This window comes from Lynx rufus, unplaced genomic scaffold (genome assembly GCF_022079265.1).
Source record: "Lynx rufus isolate CCGP_SWC_20201006 ecotype Redwood Valley unplaced genomic scaffold, mLynRuf1.p SCAF_4, whole genome shotgun sequence".
Classification (NCBI taxonomy): Eukaryota; Metazoa; Chordata; class Mammalia; order Carnivora; family Felidae; genus Lynx; species Lynx rufus.
Window position 1 is genome coordinate 153,163,565 of NW_025814856.1, and position 22,901 is coordinate 153,186,465.

General features: G+C 43.7%; 1 protein-coding gene across 4 annotated transcripts in view; it reads right to left on the bottom strand.

The window, feature by feature from the left end:
* Nucleotides 1-2,005: 2,005 nt before the first annotated feature.
* DGKI (diacylglycerol kinase iota) overlaps nt 2,006-22,901 on the bottom strand; it is a 450,160-nt gene continuing 429,264 nt past the window's right edge. For all 4 annotated transcript variants that reach the window (XM_047097249.1, XM_047097250.1, XM_047097248.1 and 1 more), the window contains 3 exons: nt 13,122-13,158; nt 11,070-11,169; nt 2,006-7,200 (listed from right to left, as the gene is read on the bottom strand). In XM_047097249.1, coding sequence (XP_046953205.1) covers nt 7,084-7,200; nt 11,070-11,169; nt 13,122-13,158 — 254 coding nt within the window. In that variant the 3' untranslated portion in view covers nt 2,006-7,083. The remainder of the gene's footprint in view (nt 7,201-11,069; nt 11,170-13,121; nt 13,159-22,901) is intronic.

The following is a 22,901-nucleotide window of genomic DNA, read 5'->3' on the forward strand; positions in this document are numbered from 1 at the left end:
AATCATAGACAAGCCAGAAGTCACCCTCAGTATTAGTTTTTTTCATGAAGTCCACCATGGCACCAAACATTTGACCCTTTTTTTCCCTTGGACATTTACCCAACCTGAGAAACCTCTGAGAGCAAAAACTCTGACTTTTTAGCTTCCTATTCCTCAGTTCTACCCAACTCTTGCTGTGGGATGCTAAGTCAATATCTTTTCAAGGAGGCACCTTCTAAATTGTGGAAATCGGAACGACGTAAAACAGCACTGGAGGCAATGGCGGGACACTGTTTACTTAGCGAACATCTACCGTGAGGGTGTTAGTCTGTCATGTCTAGAGATCTTTGTTTAAAAATTACTGAAATTATAATAAACGGTATAACTGACAGTAAATGGTATAGATTTGAGTTGTATAAACTATTTTCTATTGAAAGACACATGTGTTTCACCAAAGGACTGAGAAACGAGACAGTTTCAGTTGTTCCCACCATTAAGGGACTCCTTTCAGATGCCATTTGGCTCTAAACAGTAAACCTTGGGAAAACATTCAGAATCATCACTTGTTTCCATGGGTGGACCCTCCCTTGCAGCTCTCACGCCTGCAGCGAAAACAAGTGGGAGTTTCCATGATTGCCTTGTGTGGATCCCCAATATCTTTTAGGCAAAATTTTCTTTCGCGGTTATAGTAGATTACGTTTAACTGTAAGAATACCAAATCACGCCACTTTTTTGTTTTTTTGTTTTTTACACTGGACAGACAGTAAAACAGATTTCTAAGATGACTTAAGGATGCCTAAGAACATGTATCAAAATCCATGACGCTTCCAGAAGTATTCTGGAGTTAGACGTCGTAATATGTTTTCTTTTCACTAGCTCTTAAATTCATGCTTAGTTGGTTTAAAATTTTTTAATGATAACTAAAAGTCATTCTCTCCAAGATTTTCCCTCTCAAAATGGTGTTTTAAAGATTAAAATCAAGACTTTCATAAATTTTAAGACTGAAATCCTGCCATCCACATTAAAAATAAAACTTTAAAAACTCACAGAATCTGATTCCAGCCCCTTCGATAAACGTTCCTAATCACAGCATCATCCCTCCAGGTGGTCAAGTAGTGTTCAAACAGTCCCAGGGTCCAGAAGTGTGTAATTCCACCAGGGTGTCCACTCCACTGTTTGACGGTTTTTACTTCATTTTTGTATTTAGGCCGAAACCCACTGCCAATTTTGCCTATTGCTTCTAGTTTCATTCTTGAGAAATAGCATGAGTTTTAGCTGTCATTTCGGTAGTGTTTCTGTCTCATCTGAAAGTCTTGGTCGCAAATACATTTTTAAGAACACTACCAAGACTCGAAGGAAAAGGAAATGCAAAATATCATCCCCTTCATATTCTCATTTCGTATTTCATAAAACTAAAATCTTGCGGGCTGAAGAGTGACAGGCACAATAAAGGCCTGATGGACACCCCGTTGCGTGCTTTCCTGGCACCCTGTGCTTCTCCCATGCCCAACTGATCACATGGGAATCCGTCTTTTCTCCTAGGCCGCCAGCTCCATGGACTCAAGGGGTTGGGCTCTCTCATTGATTCTTAGATCCTTAGCAAGCTGCTTGCATCAGAGTAAGGGATAAATATATTTTTGAAATAAATGATTAAATACCCAAAGGTATGATTGGCTCATGAACTTATGGTTGCCCGCAGGATGCCTGAAGACATATAAAGACTTTGGAATCTGTCTACCATGAGGATATTATTCAATATTCAAATCTCTGCTTTAAAAGACAATGCCTTGGGGCGCCTGGGTGGCGCAGTCGGTTAAGCGTCCGACTTCAGCCAGGTCACGATCTCGCGGTCCGTGAGTTCGAGCCCCGCGTCAGGCTCTGGGCTGATGGCTCGGAGCCTGGAGCCTGTTTCCGATGCTGTGTCTCCCTCTCTCTCTGCCCCTCCCCCGTTCATGCTCTGTCTCTCTCTGTCCCAAAAATAAATAAAAAACGTTGAAAAAAAAAATTTAAAAGACAATGCCTCAACAGCCTAAGAATCATTTTTTTCTGCTTTCTTTTTGAGACCAGGTCACTGCTGTGTGTCCTGGGAGAGTGGGTTGTCCAAGGGCACTACTCCTTGCTTAGTTCCTGTATTTAGGTTTCTCACTAAACTGTGGGGAGACGGCCTAAAAATCCACAGGTGGCCAGTAGGGGTTAACACGTATATAATCCAGTCATCTAGGTAACTTCGGGGAGCACATGGTTTACATCACCAGATGTGGAAGAAGCTGCCATGACTGAGGACGCCAAGACAGACGTGTGCTAAACCTCTGTGGCAGATGACTTTTCAGAATAAGGCTTGTTGTAACTCTATAAGATAATCAAGGTCAGTGGACATCTATTTGTCCTTCAGGCAAAATGGATACTTGTCCCAGAGGGTCATTTCATTTTGATCCATTTTGAGCATAATGCCTGGGGAAAATCTGGGCAGCTGTATGACAAAATTACGAAGGTAGTGGCGGAAAGTCCAGGAGGACTATTGCCATGGTCAGAAAAATTGGAGGGACCAGAGATGGATGATGACCTGGTCGCAGAAAGGGTTGGGGCCAAAGTCAATCTGAGAGGCTCGGCAGAGAAAAAACTACACCAGTCAGCTGAATATGGAATTCAGAGAATGAGAAAGTAGAGAGATTAAGAGAAGGTTCTAGGGAGACCTGGACAGAGACTATTTTACACAAATAAGTGCTAAAGGTTAGTTAGAAAAGTCTTCTCATTTAATACATGTTCTACTTTTTTTCTTAGCTAAAATGAAGATAATCCATTTAAGTAGAGCAGTTAGTTTTATTTGATGGCTATGAGGAGTCATTTCAACAATGATCTATTTTATTTTTAAACAGCATAATTGAGTAAAAGATCACACTGTTTTCAGTGATTTCATTAGCTACTCCTACTGGAAGGAAGCCAAGCTCTTCAGACCCCAGCCCATATCCAAGTTACTACACCTTCCTGTCAGTAGCTGGCCCTAATTAAATATCATCAGGCAGTGTATGGAGTGTTATTAGCCCTGCAAACTCAGCCTTGGTAAGGGGAGTGAGCAGGACAGAGAAAGAAACTCTCCATGTGAGATCCAAAAATAGCGCAGACAAGGCTCTGGGCTCACGTAGGTTTCATGCTTCACATAAGGTAACATAAACCATTATAAGACCTCTTGGTCATGGATTTTATGACACACAGCAAATGCCATGTGTAGCTGGAGTGCTGCAGTAAAAGAACTAAGCTTAGCAACGGTAAAAACAACAAAGAATAAATGAGAACTTTCTGTTAGCCTGCCTTTGCCTGTTGGTGTTAACTATACACAGAGATGATTAACATGCTTCTAAAATGTTCTATTATAAGCCTATGCAATAGCGTGTGTATAGTACAGATATACACACACGTATACAAATAAATATATTTCTATACGTGGGTGGGGGGGCTGGCGTACACAGTATTTCTGACAACACACAAGCGACAATGTTTATTGGTGTTAACGCCGTTTATCTCTGGGGAGGGGGCTGAGGACACTACACCAGCACAGACGAACACCTTGACCTTGCCCGTGATTCTCATCTGTGCTATTCGAACTTCTGATAAAAAGCATGTTTGACTTCTATAAATTAAGCGATCTAAATAAAATTAAACAATTTAAATAAAAGAGACCCATAAACACATAAAACTGCTGCCCCACATATTGTAAAACATGGACATTATGAGAAGGCTGGTAAATACATTTCAGAAACACTTTAGGCAAAGAAATGGTTATGAGGTCCAAACAAAAGCTACCTGCTGAGTATCTCTCAATGCAAAAAGATCTGCCTAAGCGCTAGGGCCAGCTCCCGTGATGGCCTAGGGAGCCACGGGGTGGGCGAGGTTTCCCATCAGCTGTCGCTAACTTCATGGCTGTGCACTTGCCAGCTAAGATCTCTTTTTCAGAAACTGCATTGGTTTTAAGTTAAAGCCTCCACAAGAGGTAACCAGAACTCTCCAAGTGAAATTCGCAGCCATGGTGTTTATTTCCTTCTTGGCTTCTGTTTTTTATCAAGTCCTTGAATGTGATAAAGCACAGCTTAGCTGGGTTCTATTTCATTAAATGTGTACGACTGGAATCTACGGCCTCAAAAATGACTACCTTCAGGGTTCTGTGATGTTGTCTTGTAATAACTCGCCATTTCTCATACCCCTCCCTGTCAGCCTAACCTAAAAATGGAATCCCAGAGCAGAAAGCACCACCACGTGAGGGGCTCTTCTGAGCCAAACACAGAGGAATGAATGCCAGCTAAGGCAGCCTCTCTCCAGCACTGTCTCAGGAGGTTTTGTAGAAATTGCTATTTCTATAAGTATATAGTTTTATGTATTTTAAATTAAATGCATGTGGGTTTAAAGACCAGGGCCAGACCGTTTGCTTCTATACTTTCTGATGGCCCATTAAAGGTGAGAAGATATACTTAGGCTGAGCTGGAAACTGCTGGAACATATGGCCTTTCTAAAGCCCAGGACTGTCACACGCAGAGATCAATTTTTAAAAATGCTACAGGAGGTAGGTTTAATATCGAATCCATTGAATATATAACTGTTCTGCTCATTTTTGATGTTCTTTTCTTGGAAAACCCAAGTCCTGAGGGCATTTGCTTTTTCAAAGAGTTATTTGCCTTGGTTGTATGCTTCCCATCAACAACACAGAGCTTTTTTTTTTTTTTTTTTTTTGGCTTGGAATTATTTTCAAATGTACCAGAACTCCTACAGTAATCATTAGCTAATCTACTTTCATACCAGGAATTTACTTGTGACTTCAGTTGGACCTATTTGAATTGGCCCATAGCCATCTATACCCTCAATTTTCTCTGGGCTGCTTTGAAGCATCACAAAGAAATGTGAGATGGTAGTTGGTGAAAATAGTCCTTCATCCCAGAAATGGCAGCTGGGTAACCGATGGTGTGGTCGACTGTTTGGCTAAATCTAGGGAATGGAAGGCACCATTCAAGGCCAGACTCCAGTCGGTTTTAGAGATTATATTTCTGTCATCACAACATCTCTTTGATGGTGCCACCAACTGAAAAACTCCCAGATGAAGCCCAGTGATGAAAATCTCCTGGAGCATATTTTTTCCAGCTTCTGGAAACAACCTACTGCAGTCCACCTTCCCTTCACCATAAAACCCAACAGATAATTCCATTACTAAGACTGTTAGATGACAACAGATTACTCATGACCAACCTCTTCTCCCACAGCTGGAAACAACACCAACGATTTGACTTTGGAATGACGTTCCCATCCACTGAGAAGCTACTCCTACTTAATCCAGTATTCATAGCTGTCCTTTCAAAATGTTATGTGACCAGACGAAATTCAGATAAGCAATGCGTCACCACTGGACCTTTTCAGTAAATGCAGAAAAACCATCATTTATACGTTCACATGCAGAAACACCAGAGAAGCACTTTGCTTGTGTCTAAGAGCAAAATGGAAGAAAGCTCAGAAGACATCGGTTTTAGTCTGAAACCACCCTTAATCACCCGCTTTCATTTCTCACTTACACCCAAGTCGAATAGATATCTTCACTGAAAGTTAGACTTTTTCTCTTGCTATCGTAGTTATCACAGAATCCCCAGTAGAGGGACCTGTGTGGACCAACGGATCTGTGGCAGGATTAGAAGTTGCAATTCCAATTTTAGAGACACATTTCTGGCTAGGCTCCCACAGCGGTTTGTACTAAGAATTTTCCAGCAGAGGAAAACAGAGAAGAGAATATATTAGACTACCCCGTACAGGAGAAATGGGGCTGTAGTGCTATCAAGCATAACCTGGGACTGGACAAGTAAAAGGTGAGGCATCCATCAGAAAGATCCAGCCATCCTGGAAATCTGGCAGTGGAACTCATAAAACAAGGCTTTATCCTTGGGACAAGGCTTACTTGGGGGTAATGAAAACCAAAACCTTAGAAGGAAAAGCTAAAATGGCCCCCCCTTCCACCACTGCACCTAAGAGTCTATACTTATTAGCCTCTGTGCAATATTCCAGTGACCATTTTCTTGCTTAAGTGAGTTATTTTGACTCAATATGTTGCTACTTTTGCATTGGCTGTTTCATTTCAAGTCAATTAGCCTGCTTTCTCTTATCACTCAAGAAAGTCTACACGTAAACGCTGTCACAGTGCTCCGTTTCCTGTTATCGCAGCTCTTGCACATGGTTTTCTGCTCGGGCAACTTCAACTGCACTTAAAAATCCAGTGGTTCTGCAAACCAGCCATGGGCCTTCGTTTAATCCTTCGCTCGTCTCTATTGCGGCAAAAGGCAAAGATGGCTACACGTAGGCAGTACGGAGCTGTGCAAACAGCCCAAGCTGAACCAGTCCTCGGGGCTATCAGCAACAGCCCCACAACCCCGGGCCGGCCCCTGGGTTCCCTCCCATGCCACCTCACCATACCTCAGAGATAAGAGCACACAAGTTGACATTATCCATGTGGCACGTCCCAGCTCCTAGCTAATGATAAGGGGTTGGGTGGGTGGTTGGGTGGGAGGGAGGGAACATGCAAAAAGTCACTAATAGTCTTGGTATATTTCATCTGGGAAATGGAAGCAGCTTTACAGTTGTGTTTCTGCAGGACATCCAGAGGGTTTTCAAAGACCTTCAGATGGTCTTGTGGTCTTCAAAGACTGAATGTAAAGAGAACAGATCATATTTTTCGAACGGTGAGTAGTTACAGTAGAATTGTGTGGTACAGGGGAGTCATGAATGCACAGGGGGAGGCGGGAGCAGTGCCATGTATACGAACATCCTTTGAATCTTGAAAATAAATTATACAGGTGAACACAGAAGTTCATGCTACTTGCTGGAAGCAATAAGGATCAAATTTCGTGGAACTTGTATTCCACAAATCTCCAGGTATCCTGCCTCTTCCTCGGTGGGCTATCATGTTCTGTTGGACGTCTTGGTAGCCCTTAACAACTGGTGACATGGTATCAGATTGATTCTTGCAGGAGAGAGACAGATTTATGGATTCCATCAGCTTCTTCCAGGGGAGCTGCCCGATCGCCGGGAGGGCATAGGTGATATGCTCGCTCAAGTTCTCTTTGTGATCTACCAGGGTCAAACAGCAGTTTCCAGGTCCTCATGGCCAATGATCTTATAGTTCTGGCGGCTTTCTAGGTAAGCAGCCAAATCTGGGTCTCCAGCTTGCTGTGCTCTCTCTTGAGGTGTCTTACCCTACAGGTAACAGTGGGAAGGAAGGAGACACAAATACTTGGGATGAGATTTTTTTTTAAATGCAGAAACAGAGGTATTCAAAGATAACTCACTAAAGGATTTTTCCATGCTTATGGTTTTAGAGTTCACAAGACACTTTCAAATCTATTATCACATTAAACATGTGAGATAGGTAAGTTTAAGAGAAAGAGACTATCACTCAACAGCTGGGGCTTACATCTGAGGAAACAGAGGTTCAGGGTAACTGGGTCCACAGCAGGAAACAGTGTGGCACAGTGAGCTTTGGAACCCAGATGCTTCAGCAATAGAAATCACTGAACAGAAAAACAGGAGAGCAGGCATTCAGATTTCTGATTTGGGATTCTTTCTATTATACTAAACTCTGGGAAGCAGCAAGTAGAAAATGATAGCATGGGATGGGCATAAATGATCTAGGGATGCTTCTTTGCTGGTTTTAAAGCCTTCAGTTAAGTTCCCCCTAATTCACAACTATCTCATCTCTCCAAAAAGTGAGTTAATTTCTGACTATAAAAGTGACGGGTGTGGATTAAAAATAAACTTGGGAAAAAAAGTACAAAAGCAAAAGAAGAAAATAAAACTCACCAATAATTTCTATACTACACTAAGATAACCACTGTTAACCTTCTGCAGAGTGACTGTTGTGTCTTTTCCTGGAGCTCTACACGTAATTATTTGTATAAAAAGAAAACCACACTCTGTTTATATATTATTCTATCACATGTTTTTTCCCCTAATATATCAAATCTTTTCCATCATTCAGTGATCTTCTACACCATCTTAACAACTGTATCATTTCTTGCAGCCTACTATAATGCCGTGTGTATATTTATACACACACATGATATTTTGGGGATCAGGTCGATGAATAGAATTCAGCAGAAGGCAGGAAGGTCTCCATTCTTTTGAATGTTTATAGATATTACTTAACACTCCTTGAAACTTCTAATTTTTGTTCAATGATGTGGTTTTATCTATTTAAAAAGTGATACTAAGTTCTAGGGAAAAGACAGAGGCATGATCATTGTACTAAAGAAACAGCCCCACATGTATAAATGCACACGAGTATTACAAAAATTATTGAAGGTTTCTCAGCCTCCATCTGAATCACTGCAATGGAGAGTGTCAAATTTAATTAAACCTGCTTCCGGCAGCCTACAAGGGTATGTGGGCAGAGGATAAAAGGAAAGTAGCAGTGGCTCTGGATTCTTTCTAAAATTTCACTTATTTAGCTGGGATTTAATATTTAACCACCAGCTTGAAGTTCCTGTAATAATTTTTCCCAACTTGCTTACAGTATTAGTAGACTATCTGGTCTTTACCTCAATATTAATGAGGTATATAGAATTACTAGTTTCTAAATATTCAGAGAGGAGGACTGGGGTGACCCTTGAGTTGATTTTAAAGGAAATGTCCTGTATCAAGAGAAATTCTCAAGATATGCTTCTCTCCAAATTAAAAAAAAAAAAATTCTAGAATATCCAGTCGTAATTATCATGCTCTGCTTTCACTTAGCATAAAATTACAAAATGGAAAAATGAACAGATCCCCAAAAGGATGACTCAGACTCATACTGCTTCATATGGTAAGGCCTCTAGAACATAATGGTGGGTGAAAATTTGCATTCTACAATAACATGAATAGTATGACTTCACCTACTTAAACAAACGAGAGGGGAAAACAGGCATACCTGCATGTGAAGTGGGATCATTAAAATTTTAATAGTATATAGGTCTACAGTGTGGGATTTCTAGTGATTTTTATCTTTTTATATATTTTTCGCATTGCTAGAGTTTTCCATATAACAATGTACTCTATTCATCACCATAAAAATAATGAAGCTGTGTTTTGAAAAAAAGGGGCCAGGTCTCCTGCCCAGTCTTTTGTCTACTTCATGTTGTCCTCCCTTTCTTTTTCTATTCGGAGTTGAGTGTAAGCCAGTCTGTTGTGTGGTAAACAGGCAATTTCCATGCTGTAGAGTGAGTGGTCCCAACAAGGCCAACCCTACCTGAAATCACGGCCTCCATCGATCCTGCCTACCTGGTGTGTGTTTTTCAATCAGATTATGTAACAAAGACACTTTCAGTGCAAATATCAGCTGGGAAGAATATCACGCTGAGGGAACCATTTGAAATCCCACACCCACTCAGCTAACCAGTCAGGTAACAGACCTGCTTGAAACCAAGATGCAGCTTAACATGTGAAACAGCCTAAGGGAGGAATGGAGGTGGCCGGGGACCTCAGGCAGAGAGCAAGGATCTGGTGGGCTGCTGGGGGAGTGGACCGTCACGCCACACCACTCACTGGCTCAGAACTGGCTCGGGGCAGAAAAAGAGGTCCACACAGGAGAAAAAGTTATTTCATAGTGTTCACTGCGGTTTGGGGAAACCCCAGGAGGCAAACTGCATATAATCAGTGGCTAGTCACTTAAATAAGTCTAACGGGGCTCAAGTCATGTAAGTCATATGTCTGTGTTCCTTGGCTATACTCACCGGCCCCAAACGTAGGCTATTTATTCAATGCCTGCATAATGAAATCCTCATCTGTATGTTAAAATTCTTCTCTGCAACCCTCTACAGTTAAATGGTTTGTCCTTTCTGAGGGTTTCTCTGTGGTGTTTTCTCAGACCTCATCAGGCTCCTCTGTGACACTGATCTTCTGCATTCGGTATCTCCCCGTCTCCTGGGCTGCAGTCCCAGGTCAATGCTACTGAGCTACGCCTCTTCCCTCACTCTAGCTTTCAGCCCTTTTTTTGGTGCTTTCTGTAAATGACCAACTCACGGTGCAGCCTGAAGTCAGTTCTCCCCAACTGAGTGTCTCCTCCTTACCTCTACCTGTTGATGTTTTTCTGATCAAGGTTGGCAGATATGTCCCGCTATCAATTTCTAGCCTCATTGCCCTCTCATTAAGACGTTAACACACTTTGAATCCAGATTTATAGGACTTTTGCTGCAGGGAAACTAACCACATTTCAAGCCACCACGCCATAGCTATCACCGTAAGGCAACAAAACATACAAACCATAGGGAAAAAAACCAATTTTGTTACTAGGTTGCCACTCTTCATCCTGTTGGATCCAGTTTGCGGGGGGGGGGGGGGGGAGGGGGAGTGGGGGTGGCGGTGGTATTCTGTCACCAAGTGAGAATGACTGATCTGCTGAAACTACACTGGGCTGGGCGTCAAAAGAGCTGAAACTGGATTTGGGCTCAGCTACTGGTCTAAGGGCATAGAACTCTCTTTTGGTTTCAGTTCTCGCATCAATGAGAGTAATCAGTAATTCCCACCCTAACTTCAGGGGTTAACTTTTAGGGGAAAATATAAGGAAACAAATAGGAAGAAACTTTTAAAAATAAAAAGCCAACATACACATATCAGGTTTAAGATTATAACCCTTTCAAAGTCAGGGCTGACCACTGTGGCCGCTAATCGCTTGGGCACCCATGTATGGGGCCACATAAATCACAGATTTTAAGCTACACTAGATAAAATAGCTGAAGGGGAAGGGGCTCTCAGTAGCAGGCCAATGTCTTTTACCCCTTCTCGTAGGGTTTGAACCTCACCTCTCTGCAACTTGGCTGCTGGCATTCAGCAGGACAACCCCCAAAGTCCCAAGGCCAGCCCATTCAGGGGTTTATAAAGTCCCATAGGCAAGCACACACCCTTCCCTTTGTGCTTATACGTTTAAACTACAGTTACTCTAAATGAAGCACTTTATTTTTTCCTCCTTTTTCCAAAGCCCCAGGCACTTCCATAAGCACAGAAAGGATGCCTTTGCTATGAGCACAAGTGAAGGCAATGGTGCCGGTGGTCTTGCCCAGTGGGAGGATGTTTGCACTCACTCATCAAGTTACCTTGGAGTCCGTCTTTCTCAGAGATGCTCCCGCATCCACCAGAAGCTGGCACACAGCCCGGTTCCGCTGGCAGGCAGCCTTGTGCAGTGCGGTCTCACCCCTAAATCAAAGATGAAATGGGAAACCACCCATAAAAGGGTTGGGGGCAGGGGTGGGAGTGGGGGTGGAGGCGGCAGGGAGGGGGTGAGGGTGGCCTCCTATCCCTGCTGCTGAAGTTCTGTGCTCCTCGGCCTCCTTCGCTATCTGCAGCTGAGCCCGCGGCTGCTGGGCACATTCGGGGGGGCGGGGGGGGGGGGATGGACGTCGGGGTATCTAAAAACGTCTTCAGTTAGTCATCAACTAACCGTAATCTCTGACTCCAATCTCTTTTCTAAAGAGTGTTAACTAGGCTGAGTGATTTTGTTTTCAACCGCTAATGCTTGATTTAGGAAATACTCAACAGCGCTATTAAACAGACTGATAAGTACGGATGTGTCTGAGCACTGTGGGACAGTTTTCTCTGTGGACACATCTGGGCAGAACACAGGGGCACTGGATATGGTACACACGGAACAGTGATGGAAAACCACAGGCCCTTCAGGTAGATCACACAGTGCTTGGCAGACCGCCCTGGGGCCCTCAGTGGAGTATCTCTTGGGGACTCAACTTTGAAGGACCAGGTCGACACAAGCTGCCCTACCTACTGATTTCATGTGACTGGCAGGTGGGAGGGTGTGGGCAGCCACAGAGTATATCCGGGAGAGGTGGGGACACGAGCTTTCCCCTGCTGGCAGCAGTCCTGAGGCCAGCCACTTGGCCTAGGAAGAGGGTAAGGCCAAGTAACTATTTCTACCCCCTCTCATGGGCAGTACAGGGAAGAAGATATTTCAATTGAGTCCAAAATGGAAACGATGTTCCATGCCAAAGCTTATCACGAAAAATCAAAAGCAGGGCTTAGACAAGACAAATGGGTGACGATCTTGTCAATAGGACGTGGTATGTGGACAAACTCTTTGCAACAACGGACAGTTTCTTCCATGTTTAGTAACTCATAACTATGTAACTATCCCCTTCCTCCTCATTTGCTCTATTCATTCCTACTGTTCCTCCTCCAGACCTACTTCGCTACTCCCCAACTATCTTTCACTCTTTTCAAATTTCTGTCAAGTTTTACAGTGCTTCCATATGGCTTTCAGAGTTAGACATTTACCCTTTCTTTGTTCCTATTTGGGGAGCAGTAGCTATTTTTGTTGTCTGAAGAACAACAACAAAAAAAAGCTGAGGACAAACATCAGTTTGGGGACCACCCCAAAGTGGATGATTTTCTCAACCAGGGTTGCCCATCTGAACCACAGAACATAACAATGATTGGAATTCCCATATTCTTAATTCTCCAATGGTTATATGTAACTTCTTCCATTCTAGACTCAGTGTAGAGGTTTCATTACAAACAAAGGATGCCATAGGGTATTAGGACTTCATTTTCTCACAAATCCCAGTTGAGAAAGAGTAAATACAAAAAAGGTAAATGTATTTATTTAGATTTCTCAGGAGTCCAAGATGTACCAGTGCAGAACTTCCTTGCCTGTAGGAAGCTCTAAATGACGAATAGCAATGACTGTGCACGTAATCATTAGGATTCTTGTCATCAATTTTTATTGTGTAATTATTGGTTTAGGAGATTAGCCCTGCACAGTTATATGTACTATTGAAAGTGAACTCTTAGGGCGCCTGGGTGGCTCAGTCGGTTAAGCGTCTGACCTTGGTTCAGGTCATGATCTCACAGTTCGTGAGTTCGAGCCCTGGGTTGGGCTCTGTGCTGAGAGCTTGGAGCCTGGAGCCTGCCTCGGAGTTTGTGTCTCCCTCTCTCTCTGCCCCTCCCCTACTCATGGTCTCTCTCTCTCTCTCAAAAATAAGTAAACATTAAAAAAAAAAAAAGAAACTGAACTCTTTATCACTGACATTTCAATGATCTATTGTATGCCCTATAGACTACATTCTTCTCCTAGATAGGTTCTAAAGAACATATCTAAAGAAAATAATGTAGACTATGTAATGGAAGGCAATACTCACGTTTCGCTGTCTGCCATATCCAATAACTCAGAAGGTCCTAAATAAGAGGAAAGTAAGACATCCATCAAAAAAAGTTGAAAAAATAACCATTAACAACACAAAAAAATCTGTAATCACAGAGCTATAATGCCTTGGCAAGCTGAAAAAGGAAGAGCCATTTGGTGATAGGGATAATAAGACTGCCTCCCTTGCCCCCACCCCCAGAAAAGAAAGGACTTCTCTATTCCCCCTCACCAACCTCCCAACCCCCACCAGCCAACATGTGTGAAATGGGAGCTGCATAGGAATGATACAGTCTCTGCCTGTAAAGCAGCTTTCAGTCAACTTGAAGGAATAAAATTAATTGGAATAGAATAAGTGAGAAATAACTAAGTGGCTACCTTGGGAGAAAGGGGACAGTTCAGTGGGCTTGAAGGGTTGTTTATCATTCTCCAGTGGCAGGTTGTTTGAGATGGGGTTTTATACAGACTTTTAAAACTATAAAATACCATAGATATCATCCAGTCTAACATCTATATTTTAGAAACAGAGTAACATTATAGTTTTCAAAAAATTTCCCTTCCAAGACCTGGAAGAAATGTTATACATAAACACCCAATGATTATAGATACTTCATTAGGAATTGAGATGTTTGGTGAGTTTGTGCACTGCTGATGTTTTATTTGTTCACCAACTAATTCATTCAATCTGCAAACAATTCTTGGAATGACCACCTTTCCACTCTCTGCACCACTGCTTTCCTCCCCAACCCTCCCTAACTCTAATTGGCCTGCAGGTATCAGTTGAGACACATTTTGCATCAAACCCTGCATGAGCCCACTCCAAATACTGCATTAAGTGGCCTGCCTATGTATGTGCACTCCCACTTTGGACACCAAGCCTATGTTCTGTAATTGGGAGGGTAAGATAATTCGTCATCTACATTGAGACTATACCACACAGGTGGGGCTATACAATTACCTTATTGATCAAGACATTTAAACCATATCAAAACCACCTGCTGATGTGTCCCTCCACTAGTCTCTGGTAAATCCCCTGACGTCGTGGCCTATGCCTCATCCACCACTATATCCTTCCTTGGTGCCTGGCATTGAACCTAGTACCAAGGAGATGCTTAAATGTTGGGGTGAATTAATGAATAAGTGCGCTTAGACACGCCAAGCACAGTTCTAGGTATTGAGCATTTTAGTCTTTAGAAATACTATCCTGTTCATCTGCTGTCTTTACTGTCAGATATCATTATTATTGAAAATGTGCTTAGGCGATTACTTATTACATAAAAAAGAAGAAAGGGAAGAGGTTAGGACTTCCCAACCATGAAAGTCACTGGCCAAGAAGATGGCTGAGGTGTTATGGGACCTTCACAATCCTCCTGGTCATCCGAGAGCTACCTCATCACCTTTACCTCCTCTTTCACAGAAACTGGCCATCAAGGCCAGGTGAATCTTCTCTTGCACCATCTGCCCTACTTGTGTCTCCTCTTTGTCCTATTTGACAAACAGGCTTCCTAATAGGTCTCTGTCTGGGGCATAAGAAAAGTGAAAACATTAAGAAAAGTGAAAAGCCTCATATCATTCAGATTTCCAGGTTTCCAATTCAGCATATTGACTGCTTACTCCCAACTATTTAAACATGAAAGTTCACCGTCTTTCATCTGGAACTGCCCTTATTCAATTTGTTCCCACGTTCCGTTTTTCACATTAGCTAATCTGGTAACTGCACTATTACCCACCCATTTCTCAGGCCCTCCGGGTTCCCAGAGCTTGTTCCCTCCACTCTCCCGATCTGAAACAGCCTTCCCTTTTCTAGACACATACCTAAGTCTTACCCATTCTGTAAAGCCCAATCTGTGACAAGGTCTTCTGAAAAGACCAGTCTTCACAGAAGGGATCTATCCCTTTCTCTGAAAGCCTGTAGCACTTACTTGGTTCTACCCTTTTGCCATTTGATTTTCAGTCATATGCCTTGTCTCCCTAAACAAATTCTTCTAAATCTCTGCAGTGTAAGAATATTTATTATTTCCCTCTAGCATTATCATATCCCTCTAGCAACTATCCTACATTAAGGATTTAACAAAGACTTAACTCATTTATTTTTGTCCCTCAACAAACTAGGAACATTTGTCTAAGGAAAAATGAACAATAATTCTCACGACAAACAAATAATTCCCACAACAAACACCCGAAGAAGTGCAGAGCAGTATAGCGCCGTGATGGGTCCTAGAGCTGAACCTCCTTGCTCCAAAATTCTGGCTCTACCTACCACTTACTGGACCTCGTGCAAGTTCATTTAATCTCTCAGTCCTGGCACACTACATGCCTGAAGGTTAGATATTAAGTGTCCTATTCTCTGGCATAATCCAGGAGGTTACACTAAATCAAAATGTGGACCATCAGTAAAGGAAGGAAGTGTACCGGACTCTGCATTTCCTTCCATTTATTTCTGAAGCCACTTGTTGATTCAAATTTGATGTCCTGAGAACCAATTCTCCAGACCTCCTCAGTTGTGGGCAGGGCATTCTCTGCAAGGCTAGGAACAAGAAGGCTTACAGGGCCCAATGCCCTCTTCGGCAAACCCTTGGAGCAATTCATGTGGAAAGGAATTCCATGAATACGAGCAACCCAGCCTCACTGGCAGCTCTGTTCCCACCATTACTGCTGAGTGCATGCGGATTTAGGCACCAGAGGCCCCGCCTCCTTTCCCCCTTCATTCTGTGCTCAGGGCTGCACCCATGGGGGGTCCACGGACTCCAGGATCCCTGCCGCCATGTGAGAGTTTGTGGAACCAACTCAATCTGCGCTAAAATGGCAATTGTTTGACACTCTGAAAGGGGGGGCAAGGAAGAGAAAGGACCTTGTTCCTCAAGTTTCTGACAAGAATCACCACAAATGCAGCCAATGCAGAACAATCCCAGAGCTGAGTATCCAATTTATGAGTCAGGCAAGCCTGTAGCTGCTTATCACTTCCCCCTTGTCTCCTTTTGACCTGCTGCAGCAGACAGGGGTGAGAGGAAGAGGTGCTGATCTTAAAACAGGATACTTTTGCTTAATTAACATCTGATGAAACTCCAATTACAGGTTTCTGGAATGAAATGGGCTCTGGAATGATGGACTTAATTAACCCAAACCTTCCTCCTCTTTCCACCAGTACAGATAATCACAAAAAGAGCAGAACATTTTGCATGCTGGCAGGTGAATCCCCAATGCAGAGGGAAGGGTGGCAGTGAACTGATGACAGACAGGCGTAGGGAGCCATTTTTAGCAGTACAGGTACCTTTTCTAGCAATGTCTTAACCCGCTTTAAAATAACCGTGTTGGCATAATGCTAGCAAGAAGGGGGTGGCGGAGGAGGAGCTGAGAAGAGGACTGAGTGCCAGGTACAGCCCAAGAAGAGGCTGGAGTTTCCCTCCCTATGCTGCTTCTAGTGGCCTGCTGGGAGCTGTAGTATTTCAGGCTGTTTACTAGTGCCCTGTGCAGGTTAGCAGCGTCAGTATGAGGTCTGCAGAGAGGGGGCATGGCCAGAGAAACAAAAATCATCTGCACAGACTGCAAAAATGCTCTTTAAAGGAAACACTATTTTAAAAATAGCACCGGGATGCCTGGGTGGCTCAGTTGGTTGTGTGTCCAACTTCGGCTCGGGTCACGAACTCATGGTTCATGAGTTCGAGCCCCGCGTTGGGCTCTCTGCTGTCGGCACCGAGCCCACCTGGGATCCCTCTTGTCCCTCTCTCTCTCTGCTCTCCCCCGGCTAGTGCTCTCTCCCGCTCTCTCAGAAATAAAACTAAATATAAAATAATAAATAAATAAATAATAAAAAATAGCATCTATGATTTTTTGGGAAAGTTCATTTGAGTGTCACTAATAAGGGAGAGAACAAGAGAAAGAAAAGAGGATGGAATTCTTTCAGTTTAGATCAACGGTGAATATTTGGACCTAGAACTTATTTTCTATTTTAGATCTACACTGTGAACATCACGCCATGTCCCTTCGGGAATCTGAAGGAGTACCATTACGTTGCTAGCAGTGAACTCAGTTATTCCCTGAATATAAAACCAAGTCTTGGTTCACTGCTGCCTCCTAGGGTTTGCTACAATGTCCACACTCAACCCCACATTTGACTTGTACCAGAAAACAACTGTTAAAATCTGACTCAAGGGGCATGTGTGCCAATTTCTCCATGAAGTTTTCAGAGGCAGACAATCGCTGTCCCTTCAGAGCCCTGCATTAGCTGTCATTGGAACTCTGCAGGTAATGCTTCCATCAAACTACCCTGCGAGGTGGTTGTGTTTCATTTCCCTCACCGGGGTTTAGAAATATGGAGGGCAGAGACCAGATGTTACACGTGAGTCTTGGCAGGTAACCTGACCTCACTCTGCTTCGGTTTTCACCACCCGTCAGGTGGAGAGAAGAGAACTCCCTACATAGGGTTGTTTTAAGAATTAAGTATGTGAATACATACGAAGCATTTAGAGCAATCAAAGTTAGCAGTGACTATTACTCTAACATTTTTTCTCAAAAGTTCATGGGACAGAATTCATTTTTTTATTGAATGAATGAATGAAAGCCATTTAAAAATCAATGTGGATCCCAGCCAGTATCATATTTTTTTTCTCAGAGAAAGACCCATAAACGTAACATGGATTCAAAAGACTGTGCTATATGGGAAATGGTCTGAAAAATCAGGGGGGAACAGACGTATTGAGAAGATCTACGCATCAGTATTCCAGCGAAGCCGGGGAATGCGAAAGGAAGCAAAGTTTCACAAATCTCCCAACGTGAGAAAGTGAACAGTGAGGTTAAGTAGTCAAGCCTTCTAAACGGCAAGTCTGCTGCCCCGGCTCATTCCATTGGCTCTTCCGTTGGATACCCCCCCCCCCCGCCCCGCGCTCTTGCTGCTACAACCCTATCATCAATATTGTGCTTGTATTATATATGATGTGTCCTTTGTCGCACGCATCCTTTAATTTGCTTCCCACACCAAGGCATCCAAACCCCCCTTGCTCTCCCTTCCACCTCTCCGTGGCCTCTCTGTCCGGGACCTCATTTCCCATTAGTCTCCCCCACGCTGCCAGCAGACCATTCCAAATCCTCCTCTGCCCCAGGACAAAAGCTGCACAGATGTGGGGAGAGCTGGCACTGGGAACTCGAACCGCACCGTCATCCTGTCCCAGCGGGACGGTGGTCCTTTCTCTCGGGGACCAGAGGCAGGAAAAGGGGGGGGGGTAAAAATAAAAGAAAAGAAAAGAAAGACTGAAGACAGAAAAGGAGAGAAGACAAAATAAGCCATTGAAATCAAAAAGGAAATGCATGAGTGAGATTTCTATCAGGACGCGCAGTAGGGGGGCAGAGGGGTGGGAGTGGGGGGGGATAAAAACAAAGAGGCGAGATGTGCGGGGTGGTAAAAGCCTAAAACAACACAAAAGTCCCTCGGAGGGGTTCAAGGAGGGAGGAAGGAGTGGGGAGAAAATATGGTTGAAAGGAGCTGAAAAGCGGGAGCCACTGGGGGCCCGGGAATGGAGCCCCTCGCGTCCTTCCCTCTCCACCCTGGCCCTGTGGGATTGCTCTCTGTCTTCCTCTTCCATTCTCTCTGCAACCCTCCAAATGCCCAAATTCCAGTTTTTCAGAAAGGAAAACAGCAGGTTGTGTATTTGAGAGAAAAGGTCCCAAAGAAGAAGGAGGACAGAAAACAATTCCAGCCTCCTGTGGCTTTTCAGAACTCACCATACATCTCCTGCCCCTAGCCCCACAGCCCGGTTTCCAGAGAACACTTAGGACAGAAATGTGTTGTTTACTGTGGCGTCTGGGGGAACAGCTAATCTCTCACGACACCTGCTCAGGGGGCGCCCTCCCGACTGTGGACCCCACTGCTCACCACAAATAACCAGCGAAGAGGTGGGCAAAGCAGAGGGGAGAGGGGCTCCCACCTGAGCAAGGATGCAGGACAGAAAACCAGCCAGTATGCTCTCAGGCAACTTGCAAAGTGCCTACCGATTTCTCCAGAGCCCTGTCATTAGCACATCTTTACAGTCAGGTCTTCGAACAGGTTTGGGGACTTATGGCATATGAAGTCACAGGAAAGACTTAAACCAAATTAAAAAAAAAAACAAAAAACAAAAAACTAAAACTTCAAAAGATCTGCAGCATTCGAAAGATGAGGAGGAATGTCCCTCTCCAACTCTGGTGCAGTGTAAAATTTCCACTTTTTTCCCCATTTACATGAATTCACACTGATCAGACCTGTCCACCACAAAACTGATGCTAGCTTATAAACATAATGCCACAGTCTGATACACATCCTGAACCCCAGCCTCACTAAATTCTCTTAGAAAAGGCTATTTTCCTTGTCAGACCAAGGGGATTCTAGAGCCATCATCATGTTAAATTAGGAGAGACTATTTCACTGAACAGAGATCACATTAAGGTAATGGGTACAGAGAAGAGAAAGGGTCATGTTTCCCGTGTGCTTGTCCTTGACTTCAAGAACACTGTAATTTACAGAGGTTTCTATAACTTAAAAGAGATGCGTTTTTCAAAATGCACAGGCTAATGAAATTATATCAGCACCTAAAGATACGAAAACAAACAGCAACAATAAAGACAGTTGAGCTGAAGCGCTTAGCTCTTAAGAACCTGCTGGATTAGACTGGCTATGCCAAAAGATTTCGCATGTGTATTCCTGAATAAAGAGAAATAATGAGATCAGTGTTAGGGAGATGGAATTGATGAGGCCTATCAGGTTGGCTAGTACTAATTTCAATAAAAATCAACTGCAATTTAGTTCCTATTATTTGGCTATGGTACTAAAAGGTTAAAAATCACCATCCTTCAAAATTGCAGTGATTCTGGGACTAGAGAGCATAATGAGATTTTATTTCCCAACAGAAAGATGGATTGTGCTTCGTATCTCCAGTCTCACTCTCAGGTATGTACCGGCCAATGAGAGATCCTGGTGAGGCGGGGAGGGTATCAGATGCCTCCCGTGACCTTGGGAATGGCTTGCCCATGAGGCAAGTAGAGATGTTTGGAATCTCAAGGGTGTTTTTCCCTCATTATCATAGTTATTAAACATATTATTAAAATCGAACCAAAAAAAATCCTGGAAAAATAAACACCCCCTCCCCCCAAATTATGTTAATTTTGCTTTGTGTCCTTCCATTTTGACAGAGAGAGCTGTATTATGTGACTCACGCTTTGCAAGAGGTGCTGGGGGTGGAAGAGACACAAGTTGAGTACTGGGGTGTCAGGCTTTGGTTACAGCACGAAGAGACTAACGAAAGTACCAGCTTGATTTCACACCAGGCAAAGTAGGCGGGCACCAGTCCACAGATGGGGTTAGAAACAGCAAGCTTTTAGAGGCCCTCTTATTTAAGGCAGTGGAAAAAGTAGTGCGGGAGTGAAAATCCATGGGTCTAGACCAATATCATCTCATGCCCCTGGGGACATGCAACAGAGGAGAGGGGTTTTGTTTTTGTTTTTGGTATAAGTATGTCCCAAATATTACATGGGTCATGCTTATGCTAAAAAGAGGGGAAACTGTTGTTAAAGAACTTGCAAATTCAAAGAATTATTGTTGCTAGTCAACCTTAGGACTGAGAACCAAAGGAACATATAAACGCGAGGCCCAGGGGATTCTGGGTGACACAGTAGTTCAGGACACTGAGAAGGTAGGCTCACCATTTTCAACTGAAGAAGATAGAGTTAGGAAGGTGGTAGGTTAAATCTGGCCACAAATTATTTGCAGCTCCTCTCACAGAGCAGTGGGGGCCATTTCCCCCCTCCATGAGTCAGGGCCAGCCCTGTGACCGTTTTAGCGAACAGAATGCTACAGAGATGATGCAGAACTTTCCAGCCTGCCCACAGGACGTCTGGAAGCTTCCATCTTCCTGGAGCCCTAGGACTGTCATGCCATGAAGAAGCCTGGGATAAAAGGATAGGTATAGAGAAAGGCTCCAGGTGTCCCGGGCATCCCAGCCATCTCAGCTGAGAGCCCCAAACATGTTGGGGAGTCCCTCTTCAATACAGACTCAGTCACAAGTGTGGTTCCCTGCAGCCTCTTGAGTGAGACCAAGTGAGATACCAACAGGTAACTGATAGAGGTTTCCAGAACCCGTGGCGGGGGTGAGGGGGACGTGGAGATGGAATTCTAGCTCTTCAGGAGAGGTAGAGGAAGAGAGAGAGACAGAGACCCTAAATTGTGTTAGCATTCAAACAGATGGCCAGTCTCACGCCTAACTCCAGAGAGGAGATGTGGGTATTGAACAGCTTAAGATATGTGAGCAAGCATTCAATCCCATTGGGTAAAGGACAAACGAATAAGAAAGGATTGAGAATGGTCAAGAAGACAGCAACCAGGAGCACCTTCACTTGAGCTAAAGACAAACTGACAGTATGTATATCTAAAGCACATCTGCATTTTGTGCAATAGAAACCCTGAGCTCTTTTCTATTAAGACAAAAATAATCACAGAAGCTCTGTGCTTCATTGCCCGTGGGGCCGGGTTCTAACATTTGCTTTTGCCTCTCACTAGCTTTGGGAGAAGTCACTACGGGGAAGAGAAAACACCTATGATTTTGAGTGTGTGTGTGTGCGTGTGTGTGTGTGCGTGTGAAGGAGGCAAGCAGAGATCATGCCGCCATTGCTTTGTAAGTCTTGCCCAAAGAGAAACGCTTTCATTGCAGGCGGTAGAATGGGCAGGGGGACAGGAGATGAAAAGACGCACACCGCAGACACAGTACCAAGAACACAGCCAACGACCCAGGCTTTCCAAAGTACACTGGCTTGGGACTGTCAGGCCCGGCGTGCAGCGGGCAAGAAATGCTCTAATAACCACCATCCGACTTCAAACACCTTTTCTTTTTCCTAAGCCATTCTTTCCACCATCACTCGGGCCAAGGTTTCCAGGAAACTCTTCATGGTGAGGAGGAACTGAGGACAAAACAAGGTGTGTCAAATGTAACTGACAATCGATGTGTCACATCCCAACATAGGATATGTTTAGTAGAAGCATCTGAAATATGAGAAGTGTGTGACAAATGGCAGCTGTGTTATCTACCTGTGGCTTTACAATAGGACTTAAACCATCTATATAGAACTGTTTTCAATTTCATTCTGCATATGATTATATTTTTTCGCCGGAAATTGCCTGAAACTAGTGACTGTATCGTGCACGTGCGTGCGCGTGCGTGTGTGTGTGTGTGTGTGTGTGTGTGTCCACTGGTCTATAACAGGTAGTTCCTGTTAGGCACTCCACAAACATCTGTGGAATGACTGAAAGGAGTAAGATGTGTGTTGAACTGAATAAAAGACGAGTAAAAAGTAATGTGCAAATGTGCCATATCTACTAATATGCTTACTATTTATGGCCTGATTTTGGATGCCACAGGGTCACTGCCGGGGCTCACAGAAAATCTTCCAAGGTCTCTGTGTACCTATACCTAGCAGAGCTAGAGGCTACTCCACTCCTGCTTCCTCAAAAACACCCAAGTCAGGCAGATTTTTTCCCCTTTACTCCTGTTCTTTATTCCTAGAGACACTATTGCTTCTCAGCCTTTTGGCTAAGATCAAGTGTAGTATTCCTAGAGACACTATAAACATGGGAAGCTGAAAGTAATGGTCAAGATTTGGTGTCCATTCATGTGTTTATGCCTTTAAAGGGTCATTAGGGGAAGATGCTAACGTACATGCTACATGTCGAAATCACCTAACCACAGAAGACACACGAGTACCAGATGTTTTCAAAGAGAATGAAATGTGGCTTAATTTGATAGATGAATGAGATTCA